This window comes from Pipistrellus kuhlii, unplaced genomic scaffold, assembly GCF_014108245.1.
Source record: "Pipistrellus kuhlii isolate mPipKuh1 unplaced genomic scaffold, mPipKuh1.p scaffold_m20_p_6, whole genome shotgun sequence".
In the NCBI taxonomy this organism is placed as follows: Eukaryota; Metazoa; Chordata; class Mammalia; order Chiroptera; family Vespertilionidae; genus Pipistrellus; species Pipistrellus kuhlii.
Genome location: NW_023425562.1, coordinates 53,654,868 through 53,669,020, shown reverse-complemented (window position 1 = coordinate 53,669,020; position 14,153 = coordinate 53,654,868). Strand labels below are relative to the sequence as shown.

Genomic DNA, 14,153 nt, shown 5'->3' with positions numbered 1-14,153 from the left:
CCCTACTTCTCTGAGTATGGAGGCTATTTTCATGTAAATTACCAGAATCCGTGTGATAATTCCACATAATCTTCCCACAATAAAATTTTTGAATCTCTGAACAGTGGGCTGGCCTGCTTCCATACTGCCCTGTGGGCAGAGGCAACAATAGCTATAGCCAGTGGTGAGTATGGTAAGAATGACAAAATTTGAAAGGTGGGGGAAGATGACTGGGTTAACTTAGCCTTTATCTCAAAGATACCTGAACACTCTGGTCGAGAGTTTTCCAACAGCTAAAGAACAAAGCTTCCTGTCTTGTATAAGATGTTTTCTGAAGTGTTTCTGTGATCTGAGGTAGCTCAGCTGTGAAGTGAGAATGTTGGTCTCCTCAACTAAGCACTTTCAGGCAAGAACAGTCTACAAAATTATGGTTTATGGGAGAAAACTTATCTTGACCCCGGTAACCCCATTTTTCTTCCCTTTACCACCAAACTTCTCAAAAGATATTGTTATTCACTGTCTCTTCTTCTTTACTTTCATCTACTGCTCAGTTTTAGATCATCTGGCTCCATCCCCCAACTCCTCAAAATAACTATGACCTCCTTCATGGTCAACACGAGTGAACCATTGTAGGAGTTCATGTTCCTCAAGTCATGAGCAATTAACACTTTGCGTGACTACTCCAACCTACTCTCCAACTGCCCATCCTCCTCTTTTTCTTCCTCGTCACTACCTTGGTTCTTGTATTGCATCTTCTGTGTATTTTATATGCCTTATGTAACTTACTCTTTTAAATAAAATGTGTTCATAATTAAACTTTTGTCTCTTGGTTCCAAATCCATCTTTCTGTTTACTCTGCTTTGTGATGCTGGGTTGTTATGATCTCTTACCAAACCAGAAGCCAACTGCCCAAGATGGCCTCCAGCCTGCTGTGAAATTTGCAAAGGACTTCACATATCCTTCACAGCCTGGAGGAGGGAAAAGTACCTTTGTCTTAGAGCTCACAGTTTGTAGGATCCAAACTGTGTAGTGCAGGGGAAGGGAAGAGGGACAGAGTGGTGGCAAGTGAGTTCAGGGAGAATAACAGGGGACTCTGCAAGGCTCAGAGGAATAGCATAAATTTTGGCTTTCACTCTGTTTGCAAGGAGAAAGTTTGGAGGGTTTTGAGCAGAAGAGTCTATGGTCTGACTTGTCTTTATTTTTATTTTTTTAATATATTTTATTAAATTTTAAAAAAATATATTTTATTGATTTTTTACAGAGAGGAAGAGAGAGTGATAGAGAGTCAGAAACATCGATGAGAGAGAATCATCTATCAGCTGCCTCTTGCACCATGCCTACTGGGGATGTGCCCGCAACCAAGGTATATGCCCTTGACTGGAATCGAATCTGGGACCCTTCAGTCCACAGGCCGATGTTCTATCCACTGAGACAAACCAGTCTCGGCCTGGCTTGTCTTTAAATAATTACCCAGGCTGCTGTGTGGAAGATATTGTAGGTGTGCAAGGAAAGAAGCTGTGAGACCACACAGGATGCCCCTGCAATAGTTCAGGCCAAGATGGTGGCTGAGTTGTTAGATGTGGTCAGATTTTGAAAGTGTTGGCAGGATTTCCTAACATATGGGTTATGGGAGATGCTGGAGGAGGAGTCAAGGGGACTTCAAGGGCTGGGGCTGGAGCAACTGGGTGGATTGTGGTGCCATTTCTTGAGATGGCAAGGACAGGGGGACTTGACCTAAATTTGTTCTGACTCCCAACCCCAGAGCAATAAGGTAAACCTAATTCTTTGGCTTCATCCTATGGAGCCTTTCTCTCCCTGTCCTGTAAATTTTATTCACAAACCAGCAGTCATTCATGCATTCATTTCATTTCATGAGAATTCACTAGTAACTACAATGTGATAAACATGGGAGGCACTGGACATATGAGGATTAATTAGACTCACACCTGCCCTCAAGAAAATGATAATCTGGCAAGGGATTCAGAGACCAACCATCCTCACACATTCATATATTGTCACGTAGTCACTAAACAAACATTTCAGCAGCACTTAGTTTCTGGCAAACAAGCATCATGGTAGGCACTGAGTATGATCTTGCCCTTAAGAAAGTCTGAGTCCAATTAGAAAGCCTGAGATTAGCCATCCTTGCCTATTCATTCATCCATTTACTTTTTCACTGCAAAGTCACCAACATCCAGCCTGTGCAGGGTCTGGGAGAGAACTCCTCCTGGATGACCCAACAGAGGGCTCTAGTGGGCGTCTCCAAGCAACAAGGGCCCTGCTAGAGCCCTGGGCTCCCCCCAGGCTCTACCTGCTTCCTTCATCATGCGACCAGCTGCTAGAGCTCCTCACAACACCTCCCCCACAGCATTCTGGGGACTAACTCTGATGTAATCTTCTCGCAGAAAACCTTGAGTCCATCTATCCCAACGGCCACCCCCACAGCCATCAGATCCTTCTTGACACCTGCAGGTCCCAGAACCCAAGATGCATCCACTTTGGAAGCTCCTGGTCCTCCTCAGTTTGCTGTCCTTGCCCTCAGCACTGCACAAGCAGCCCTGGCCTGACCTGACCAAGGCCCACGCAAATAGCAAATCCACCCTGGTGAGAAGTAAGCTAAGCCTGTTGTCACAGGGTGGGTGGGGAAGGCGCCATCTGGGCCTCACTACTGACTTGCTGTAAGGCCTTGGGTCAGTCACTTACCCTCTTTTCTTCCTTTTTTCTTAGACCTCAAGCACAGACAACTGCAGTTGACTTGATCATACATCAATTCATAGCACATTGTCATTATCATGAGTCATGACAAGGCACCAATTTTATTTGATTTTATGTTCTTTTCCTTTTCACCTCTTATCCTCACTCTCATTCCCTCTTTCTTGGCAGGCACCGCCCTGTGTATGTGTTTAAATATTTCTAGATCTTTATGAAGCATGCAGAGTTTTTATCTGACATAATAATATTTCCCAATAGATCTCATTGCTCCTGACTGGTTTCACTGTACACTGTTGATATCTGTGGCTACCCACTGGAACAGAGATTCATCCACTTCACCACCACTTGGCCATTGCCCTAGGGATGGACACTTGAGTTGTCTCTAACTCCCCACCATTGTAAACTGCTCTGAGATAAACATCCTTGTGTGTGTCCCTGGGAGAATGTCTCTGAGATATACCCAAAGACAAATAGCTGGGCTCTAGGGCAGATGCAAACTCAATTTAACTAAAGATTGCCAGATTTCACTGTAGAATGTCAATGCCAGTCTACACTAACTCCAGTAATAAACAAGCATACTTGTCTCTTTATGGTTCCCAGCACTGGAGAGTATGCATCTGTGCCATAGCAAGATACCACAGACCAAGTGGCTTAAACAACAGATACTGCCGAAACCGGTTTGGTACAGTGGTAGAGCGTCGGTCTGCGTCGGTCTGCAGACTGAAAGGTCCCGGGTTCAATTCTGGTCAAGGGCATGTACCTTGGTTGCGGGCACATCCCCTGTACGGGGTGTGCAAGGAGCAGCTGGTGGATGTTTCTCTCTCATCGATGTTTCTAGCTCTCTATCTCTCTCCCTTCCTCTCTGTAAAAAATCAATAAAATATATTTTAAAAAACACAAAAAAACAAAAAAGCAAAAAAAAAAAAAAAGAAACACAGATACTTTCTCACAGTTATGGATACTGAAAATCCAAGATCAAGGTGCCCACAGGGTTGGTTTGGTGAAACCTTTCTTCCTGGCTTGCAGATGGCCACTTTCTTGTTATGTCCTCACATGGCCTTTCCTCTGTGTGTGCACAGAGAGAGAATGCACCGATGTCTCTCTCTCTTCTTGTAAGGACACTAGTCCTATTGGATTAGGGCCCCACCCTTATGACTGAATTTGACCTTACTTGCCTCCTTCAAGGTTTTATCTCCAAATACAATCACGTTGGAGGTTAAGGCATCAGTATTTTCATTGTGGGGGCAACCGGGAGGAGAAGAACATAATTTAGTACATAACACTGTCTTTCTAATATTTGCCAGTCTGATAGGTAGTTGAGTGATAGCACATTGTTTCAGCTTGACTTAATTAGTGGGAAGTGTGAGCATCTTGTCATAATTTTGTTAACCATTTTATCCTTTTAAAATCCCCTGCTTCTATCTTTTGTTCATTTTATTACTTGCTTTCCTGGATTTTTAAACTTGTCCTCATTAATTGAGATGTTAATTTATCCTTGACATTATCCTTGTCAGGGCTAAACGTTGCTAACATTTCTCCTAAACTGTCATCTATCAATGTTGTTGGGAGGTCCTTCATTGAACAGGAATATTTTCAAAGTCACTAAAGCTCATCTTATGGTTTGTATTTGATGAGTTTAAGCCCTTCTCTTTACACCAGACTTTGCTTTTTTCTCCAATAGCTTTATACTTTTGCCTTTCACAAGTAGGCTTTTACTCCACCTGGAGGTCATCTTGATGAACATGCATGTATGTAAGTTAGAGTTCAGCCTCACTTCTCTCCATATAATGAGTCCATTTTCTCACCAACCTACTAAATGATCAAGTTTCCAAAGACTAGAATTCCCTTTAAGTTCTGTATTCTGTGCCTGCGTAACTATTTCTGTACCAGTAATTTAAATACTACATGTTGATAGAATGTTATTTTATTTAATAGGCCTTTATTCTTCCAAATGAATTTTAGACTGTGTTGAGTTCCTTTTTAAAAAGTCATCTGAAAATTTGTTTGTGGTTACATTGAATTTTTTGTCAATTTAGAGAGAATTGGTATTTTTACAATGTTAGGTCACCCATCACAAACTTAGCATATCTTTCCATTTATTCAGATTTTATTTTGTCTCACTAATAGAACTTGAAAGTCCTATAAACATCTAAAGCTTTGTTAAATTGATTCCTAGAGAATGTATAGTGTTTTGGGTTTTTCTTGATACAGTAAATACAGGTGGGGCAAAAGTAGGTTTACAGTTGTGAGTATGTGAAGCACTGTTTATTTTTGTATTGTTTTAATCCTCACTGATTTAGAGAGACAGGAAGAGGGGGGAGAGAGAGAGAAAAAAATCAATAAGAGGGAACTAGAATTCAAAGCAGTAGGAAGCTTGTGTCTCCCTGTGGATTGAAAAAGCCAGCCACATACTCAGTTGCTAGCCCTGTCCACAAGCGCATGCCTCCCTGCCTCTGCGTTTACTTCTGCAGCTCCTCTGAGTCTCAGCGTGCTTTTCTCTTTCCTTCTAGTTGTAGAATTTCCACTCAGCCAGCCTTCCTGTGGTTCTGGATGATGTCTGTTTTGTCTTTTAGTTGTAGTTTTGAAGCTGTTGTGTGAGTCAGCAGTTCAGGTGTTTATCTATGTTGCTATCATTGTTTCTCTCCCCCATAACTTTTTTTTAATCCGCTCATCTACCGATCTGCCCACTTATTTTCATCTTCAACCAACGTTTATTGTGATTGTGGCCTACATCTAGGTTAGACTCTGTGCTCCAGACTCAGAGATGCAGCTCTGAGTGAACCTTCAGCCAAAAGATCTCCTTTGAGCCACGTTACCCACCAGACCCTCTGCAGGAATCTCAGATCACCCCTGCAGAGCATAATTTCACAGAATGTGGATCTCAGTGTTGGGGGCAGGGGGATGACAGGCACCAAGCACTCAGCAAGTGGGTGCACGAGATGCAACTCAGGCCTCCTGACTCCAAATCCCCCACCTTTTCCCTGACATCGTGCAATGTCACCCACCCCTTATCCATTTCCAGTTATTACCCAGGGCCTCATGAAGCACAATGCAGAGGGCCGAATTCAGAACATCTGCCTCCTGGACAGTCTGAATAACTCAAAACATATGGCTGCAGGGATGGTGGCCTGGTTAATCGGTGGTAGCATGAGCCTCCATGAGCAGCAAGAAGGCAGGTGAGACACTGAACCCCATCCCTGGCCCTGGGATTCTTTATAGAGCTAAAGGTCAGAAGGCAGGGCTAGAGAATGGAAGTGTAAGGACTGGGAAGAGGGAAGAGGGGGAGATGTAAAGTCCAGGAGAAGGATGAGCAGGGTGGAGTGGGGGTATTTGGGAAGGCAGCATAGCAGGGTAATTAAAAGCGAAGGCTTGAGAGTAAGCATTTCTTCATTTAAACCCTGGCTCTGCCACCAACCTTGAGAAATTACTGGACCACTCTGGCTTCATCTTTAACCTGGGTACCCAGAGCACAGCCTGGGTAAACATTCGGGGTGCCAAAGGGACCGAGGATGAGAATCAGACATGTGAACCCCACTCTATGGCTTGATAGCCTTGTGACTCTGGGCAAGGCATCTGAGGTCTCTAAGCTTCAGCCTTGAGTCCTCATCAATGAAAGGGGCAGAATAATTGTCCCTGCTGCTGGGGGTTTTGGGGAGTTTTCTCTGCTGCACATGGTGGAGGCCTAGCTATCAAAGCTACAGTTAAACTCACACAACTGGGCCTGTCCTGCTCACCTCCACTTTCATGCCTTTCTCTTGATGGATGCAGGCCTCCCCAGCTTCCCAGTCTCAATGATGCTAAAATACACCTGCTGTGCCTGGAGCTCCCTTCTCTCATACTCGAATCCTTCTTCCTCTCCATGTTAATGAGCACCAATGCTCCCCAGCAGGGTTTCTCTTGATGGGCACAGCCATGATCACCTCCCTTCATCCATTCCTTAAACAACTGTTACAAATATTCATTGAGCACCTACTATGTACCAGGACCTAGGCTGGTACTGAGAATACACGTATAAACCAAACATATTGTCACTGCCTTTTGGGATCCAAATCCTAGTTAGTGAGATAGGCCACAAAAGTAAATAACTAATTTCAGGTGAAAGAAGATGTCGAGAAGACAAATTTATCAAGGTGAAGGGTGAGAGTGAGGGAGGTCATGTCTATAGAGATGGTGACAGGAGGACCTGTCTATAGAGGTAACCCTGCCTAGCTGGTGTGGTTCAGTGGTTGAGCATCAATCTATGAACCAGGAGGTCATAGTTTGATTCCAAACTATGGGCTCATATTGAGATTGTGGGCTCCATCTCCAATATGGGGCATGCAGGAGGCAGCTGATCAATGATTTCATCTCATCATTGATGTCTCTCTCTCTCTCTCTTTCTCTCTCTCTCTCTCTCTCTCTCTCTCTCTCTCTCTCTCTCTCTCTCTCTTTCTTTCTCTCTTCCTCCCTCCCTCTCTTCATTAATCCCTCCCTTACTTCCCCTTCCTTCCTCTCTGAAATCAATTTAAAAAGAAAAGAAAAGATAACCCTTAGATAGAAACCTGAATTAAGAAGCAAGTGACATAAGGAACATGGGTAGCAGGAATTAGAAAGACTCTGAAGTAGGAAAGAAAATGATGTTTGAAAAAAAAAAGGAAAAGTCCCATGTGGCTGGGTGAGCAAGATGGCAGGTGAGGCCAGGCACTGAAGGTCTAAGGGGCTGTGGTGTGGAGTTTGGATTTTATTCTAAGAACAGCAAGAAACCAGTGGAGAATATAGAGTGAGAGGGGAGTTAGGCGCCTTTGGCTGCCACATGGAGAACGGTCATTGAGAGGCCAAGATCATGACCAGGATCCCAGAGAAACCAGAGTTTCTCCAGACAGGAAGAGTGGTGACCTGGGCCCGGTAAAATCGACAGAGGTGGTGAGAAGTGACCAAACTCAGGATGTATTTTGCAAGAAGACAGCAACATGACTTGCTGATGGTGTGAATGTGCAAATGCGGGAGGAGAGAATCAAAGACAGTTCCTGGGGTTTGGGCCTGGGCAACCTGGGTAGGTTGTGGGGCCATCTACTGAGCAGGGAAGCTTGGTGTGAGAACAGGCCTAGGGTCTGGGTCTGCAGTTGGCTATGGGCTATACCAGTGGTCAGCAAACTCATTAGTCAGCACAACAGTACAACGATTGAAATTCTTTTGAAAGCCAAGTTTTTTAAATGTAAACTTCTTCTAATGCCTCTTCTTCAAAATAGACTCACCCAGGCTGTGGTATTTTGTGGAAGAGCCACACTCAAGGGGCCAAAGAGCCGCAGGTGGCCTGCTAGTCTCAGTTTGCTGACCACGGGGCTACACAAACCAGTATGACAGCGTGGCACTCTGAGGGCACTCTGGGACAGCTTGCAGGTGGCTCTTGTCCTCGGAGCATCTATAAAAGACTCTGACTCCAAATGCACTGCCAGGTCCTTTTTATAGACAATCAGCCTTGTTTGTCAGCCCGGGGCCTTGATGTCTGAGGTCCCTCACCCTCACGGGATCTCTGTTCTTTCCTTGTGCAGCGCCAACATCACCAACATTAAGCTGGACTATGGCAGGATCCAGATGTCTGTCCCTAAGGAATGGTTCTCAGCAAACATCTCACTTGAATTTGACATTGACTTGAGAGTGTAAGTCATACAGAAGCAGGTGTAAGAGGTGCTCCTCCTCCTCATGGGGAACCTGGGAGCTGTGGGCATGGACAGAGGTGGGGGCACCTCAGAGGGGGAGGGAATTTGGTAACCTGTGGAATCCAGATCTTTCTGGCTCCAACCTGGTTTCAACTCTTGGTTTCCAAATTCACTCATAGAGTGACTGTGGGCAAGTCACTTCACGTCTCTGAGCCTTGGTTTCTTCAGCTGAAATGTGGATGGCAATCACTGGTGGGTGGAGGCAGATCATTTACTCATTTAAATCTCTGTGAGTTCACTACTGACTTAAAAGAAGAGAAGCACTGTCTCATCACCTTTCCCTCCTCCTGTTCAAACTACCCTTTAATATCTACTGCCTCAAGGAAAGGGAGGCCACAGCTCAACAGTAAGAAATATGAAAATTAAGATAAACTCAACCTTTGAATTTCCAAAGGCCCCTAATCTGCTCTATTAAGAGGATTTTCAGAAGCCACTCTGGCTAATAGCAGTGTCCTCCTTAATCACTGAGTACAGGATTTAACATGCTGGCAATGTGGAGTCCCACTGTGCTGGTTTGTTGAAAAGGACTCGGTCCCTAACCAGTTTGGCTCAGGGGATAGAGCTTCGGCCTGCAGATTCAAGGGTCCCAGGTTCAATTTGGGTCAAGGGCATGTACCTTGGTTGCAGGCACATCCCCAGTAGGGGGTGTGCAGGTGGCAGCTGATTGATGTTTCTCGATGTTTCTAACTCTCTATCCCTCTCCCTTCCTCTCTTTAAAAAATCAATAAAATATATTTGGGGAGGGGGCGGGGAGAATACTTAGGGTTTAAGAGAAATTGAACATAATTAGAAAAGAAAAGAAAAAAAAAAAAAGAAAAGAAAAAAAAACAAAAGAAAAAAAAAGAAAAAAAAAAAAAAGAAAAGAAAAAAAAGAAAAGAAAAGAAAAAAGAAAAGAAAAGAAAAAAAGAAAAGAAAAGGAAAGGACTCTGAGTGTAGACAGTGCCATCCACACAGAGAGCCACTCTTCGGGTTGGCTGCTTCCACCTCCTGCCTTTTCTCTGTCTCCTGCCATTTGCCTTCTTCCTCTGCTCTCTCATCCTCAGGCGGCCCTTCAAAAACAAGACTGCAACCACACATGCACGCATGAACCTCTCTGTGGAGTTCTGGCTGGAGAAGGATGAGTTTGGCCGGCGGGATCTGGTGATAGGCAATTGCCACGTGGAGCCCAGCAGCGTCCATACAACAGCTGTAACTGAGTAAGGTCCTAGCTGCCCCTCCCCAGGGCTGGGCCCCTTCCTGACATGTCTCCACCACCTTCCAGACTGACCCCAAACAGATCTTACCCTTTTCCCGGGATCCGTTCCTTCTCCTGTGTCCCCTCCGAGTGATGGCCCTTGCCACCTTCCCAGAAGGAAACCAGACTCTTCCTCCTCCTCACTCCCTGCCACCCATCTTCACCGGCTCCCATCAGTGACTTCCTGGCAGCCCCCACTTGCTCCCTGCTCTCCATCCTTCACTGTGCCAGCTCATGGTCCGCCTCCTGGATCACTGCAGGAGCCCCCTCCGACTTTCCTTGAATGCACCTCACCCCTTTCACTCCATTCTCCCCTGCAGCAGAAGTACCTTTCTAGCACAAGAATCTAGTCATGTCCCCAAGCCCCTGCCTCAGACCTACCAGTGGTTCTCCAATGGCCTCTGTATGAAGAGCAAACTCCTGGATGTCACTCAAGGCCCTACTTGTCCTCTCCCCTGACCCACCCTGCAGCCCTTTACCCTACAGTCTCCCTCAAGGACCCACCCCTCCATGAACACACCATGTATTTTCACACCACCGTGCTTTTGCACATGTGGATCCTTTTGCTGGGATGCCCTTCTAAAGCACCTCTTCACCACGCATTCATTCAACAAATATGTTCTGAGGACTTACTATTTGCTAGGGGCACAGCATGCTTCATGCTAGTGATACAGTAGTGAACAAGACATTAAAAAACAAAACAAAACAAAACAAAACAAAAACCTAAGCTAAAGGAAGATCTATACAATGGCTGGCCAAATCTGTCAACCTCAACAGACTATGAGTCCCTCGAGGGCAAGATTTCCCTCTGATTTCTCTAAGTGGGTCCAGAATGCTGAAAGCAACAAAGTTCTCAGTGCATGTCCATTCATTTATTCATCAGACATTCACTGAGTTCCTAGACCATACCAGACATTCACAGAGAGGACAGGGCAGGAAAAAGACTGTGGACTCTGGAGCTCTACTGACCTGAATCTAATCTAACCAACACTTACTACCTGCGTGACTTGGACAAGTTACCTCTCTGAATTGCCCCTTTGCTGCTGACAATGATGCTTCTTGGAGGGCTAGCTACAGATTACATAATGGTGTAAAGGTATACTCAATATATTGCACCTAGTAATGTTTTGCCTGTATTTATCTATTCTGAACATCTGCCTCTCTTTCTAGAGATCTCTCACCAAAGATAAAACATTTTGTCCGCAATTTTAGACAAAATCTAGAAAAAGTTATCCCACATCAAATAGAAGATCAGGTAAGTTTGAGAAAAATATTTTTGCCTTGGGCATTGTTCAGTCTGAGGGCCTGGGCACATATATTGGCAGTTTAGCAAAGAGTTTCAAATCTTGGGATTTAGAACCTGGAAGATCTCAATTAAAATGTTCAGTCTTGCCATCTACTGGCTGTGTATCTTTGGGCAAGTGATTTAGACTCCCGGAAGCTCAGTTTCCCACCTGTGACATGGGAAATATCACAGTTTCTATTTCATAAAGATGTCATGAGGATTCAGGGAGATAAAACATGGAAGTGTTGGGTATGGCACCTAGCATGCAGTTGGCACTCAATACAAGGAAGCTAAGCCACTTTCTTGCTACGATTCCATGTGAAAATCCAGTAAAGTCTAAGCTTCCACCACAGACCCTGTCGTTTTCTTTACCCAGTCCCAGATTTGACCCTTCTCTCTGTGCTGGTGGTGCAGGTATGTCCTCTAATTGGTGAAATCCTCAGGCAGCTGGATGTGAAACTGCTGAAAAGCCTCATGGGTGAGTGTCTGCATCCATCCAGAGAGGGCACAGGATGGAAAAAATGGCTGAAGAGCTGCCCCACTGGGGCCCCCAGTGAGGCCTGTTGAGGGAGCAGTGTCTGCACACGCTTGGAGAACACTTAGAGGAGACCACATTACTGCCCCCAAGAGAGCTGGGACAGCAGAGGGCACGCCTACAAGCAGGCTAGGCCCCACTAAGTCACCCAGACCTCCACATTACCAGAGACTGTAGCTCTTCCACTCAATCCTTGAGGGAGCACTGGCCCTACCCCAAACCTGAGACCACCCACTCCAGTTGCAAAAATAGCATACAATCCCCGCCCTCACAAAGCTCACAGTCTAGTGAATGAATGACAACAAGAACAAATAATCAGATGTCATTTGGAAAGAGTTGTAGTGGGAATGCTCTGGGCACAGGCCCTGGCTGGCTGGCATGGTGGATGAGTTTTCTTCACTGTGCACTGGAGGTTGGAGGAGCGGACAAGCTGGTGACTGACACCAACTCTTCTCCTTACAGAATAGCCTGCTGCTCATGAACCCAACCAGCTGTGTGCCCAGCCAACCCTCCCAGGCAAGGCTTGAGTGTCCAGCTGCCTACTGATGATCACAAGGAGATTCCACATCTTGTAACCTTAAGTCTCCCTTACAGTGGGGCTTCCACTGCCCCCCAAACTTTCCACAGACTCCATGAACATCCTGTCCTCCCCCATAATAAATTGTAGCTCTGAAGGGTGCAGAGATCCCCTGACAGGGCCCTGAGTTTGGGTTCCAGAAGTAAAGACCTGATGAAGGCTTATCCTGAGACTAAATAAGCCTGGGTTTGCTCATCAGCCCAGAAATACCAGATACCACTCTTTTCCTGGATTTTGCAGCCAAAAGACCATTCACAGATGTGCTCTTCAGTGCAGGGAGGGTCTTACTGAGATTTCCCATACCCTCATTCATTTAAACCCACATTTACTGAGCACCTACTGTGTGCCAAGCACTTTGCTGAGCTCCAAGGGAGTATAGAGAAAGAGTGACAGAGCCGAAAAGCATAAACATCTGTTGGGATCGAACAAATCTGAGTTCAGATTTAATTCAGCCCAATGAGAAGTTCCGTGAGGGTATGGACAGTGTGCAGCAGGGTGACCAGTGACTCCCCACCCCCACCCCCCAGCTCCCAGCAGAGGGCTGACACAGAGTGCAAGCTCAGCCAATATCTGGGGTTAAATGAGTGAGCGAGTCCTGGTCTTAGGACTCACTGTCTGTGTTTGGGACAAGGCACTTTACCTCTTCGTCTTCCTCACTTGCAAACTGGGAGTAGAAAGCCTACAGGGTGTGGAGCAATAGGAGCCTTCACACTGCTGGTGGGAGGGAGGTTGTGCCACCACTTTATAAAACTGGGTGGCAGCGCCTCCTAACGTGCAACATGACCATTCCACCACTTCTAGGTCTGTGCTCAACAGAAACACGTGTGCATGGGCACCACAAGACGTGTACAAGATGCTCATAGCAGCAGTGGTCATATTGCCCCCCAAAGTAAAAGAAAACCCTAAATGCCCATCAAAAGAATGCATAAACAGGAGATCTTGTGGGGGTAGTCACCCAGCAGAATGCTCTACAGAAATGACATGGCCACATAGATGCATCTCACACACACCTAAGGAAACCAGATACAAAAGAGCTCATGTTGCATCTCCCATGTACGTGAAGCCAAACAGCAGAGCTCATCCACGCTGTTCAAGGCCAAGATACAGGTTACCCCTGAGGAGTGGCTGAGCGACTGGGAGGGACTCAAGCGAGGCAACGTCCTGTTTCTGGATCGGAGTGCTGATTATGGGGAGGATGCTCGGTTTGTGATCATTCATTGAGCTATTCACTGATGTGTATTTTTCTTGTTTAGGTTATATTTAACAAAAAAATTATAAATAAAAATATTGACCATGCAGGACGTTTGTCAGAGTACGTGAAAAGCAGCTTGCAGGATGTTTAACATATGCTAAGTCCATAGGGTACGCTTACTTAATGTCATTTAATTCACTGTTAATTATTTTTTATTAATGACTATTAATTCTTCCATAGGGTACGCTTACTTAGTGTCATTTAATTCATTTTTTATTTAATTAATGTCTATTCAATTATTAAATCGGAATTCTCACCCTCCTCCACCTGAGGGTAGGAAAAGCCGATTGAGAACTCAAGGGGAAATAACACACCTATTAATAATAGTAGCACACACATATTAAGCTCTTGGCATGTGCCAAGCCTGGTGCCAGAGGCTCACATCAGCATTTCACCAAATTCTTACAGCAACCCCACGAAGTTTTATTCTATTTTACCCCATAAGGACATAGAGACTCAGAGAGAGAAAGCTACTTGCTCAAGGTCACACAGTGATGAAATGGCCAAGTTGACTGCACTCAGGCAGCCAGACTCTGGAGCCCATACTCCTGACCACTGTGAATTCCCCATCCAATCTTCCCTCCCTCTCTTCTAACATCAGCCCCCCGCAACACACACACACACACACACACACACACGAATGTGATGAAATATACGTTCAGCTGAATTGAGAAGAAGCTCAAATAAGGAAGTGTCAACATCTCAGAGTTGAGAACAGGGGCAAGAGAGACTCACGTCCCCATCTTTCAATTCAGACTCCCTAATCCGAAATGCTTCAGCGGGGATTTGCAACCCTAAACGCCCATGTTCACCCAGATGAATCCCCTTGGCGGCCTTGAGGTTGTGGGGTTCTTCCTGATCATGATGAAAGAGCAAACA

At 45.4% G+C, this 14,153-nt stretch overlaps 1 protein-coding gene across 1 annotated transcript; it reads left to right on the top strand.

Moving 5' to 3' along the window:
- Positions 1-2,466: 2,466 nt before the first annotated feature.
- BPIFA3 (BPI fold containing family A member 3) lies at positions 2,467-11,912 on the top strand. Its single transcript, XM_045574634.1, has 7 exons — positions 2,467-2,590; positions 5,714-5,867; positions 8,223-8,330; positions 9,435-9,587; positions 10,796-10,880; positions 11,325-11,388; positions 11,908-11,912. Exons 1-7 carry the CDS (start codon positions 2,467-2,469, stop codon positions 11,910-11,912), a joined length of 693 nt encoding a protein of 230 aa, XP_045430590.1.
- Positions 11,913-14,153: the final 2,241 nt, after the last annotated feature.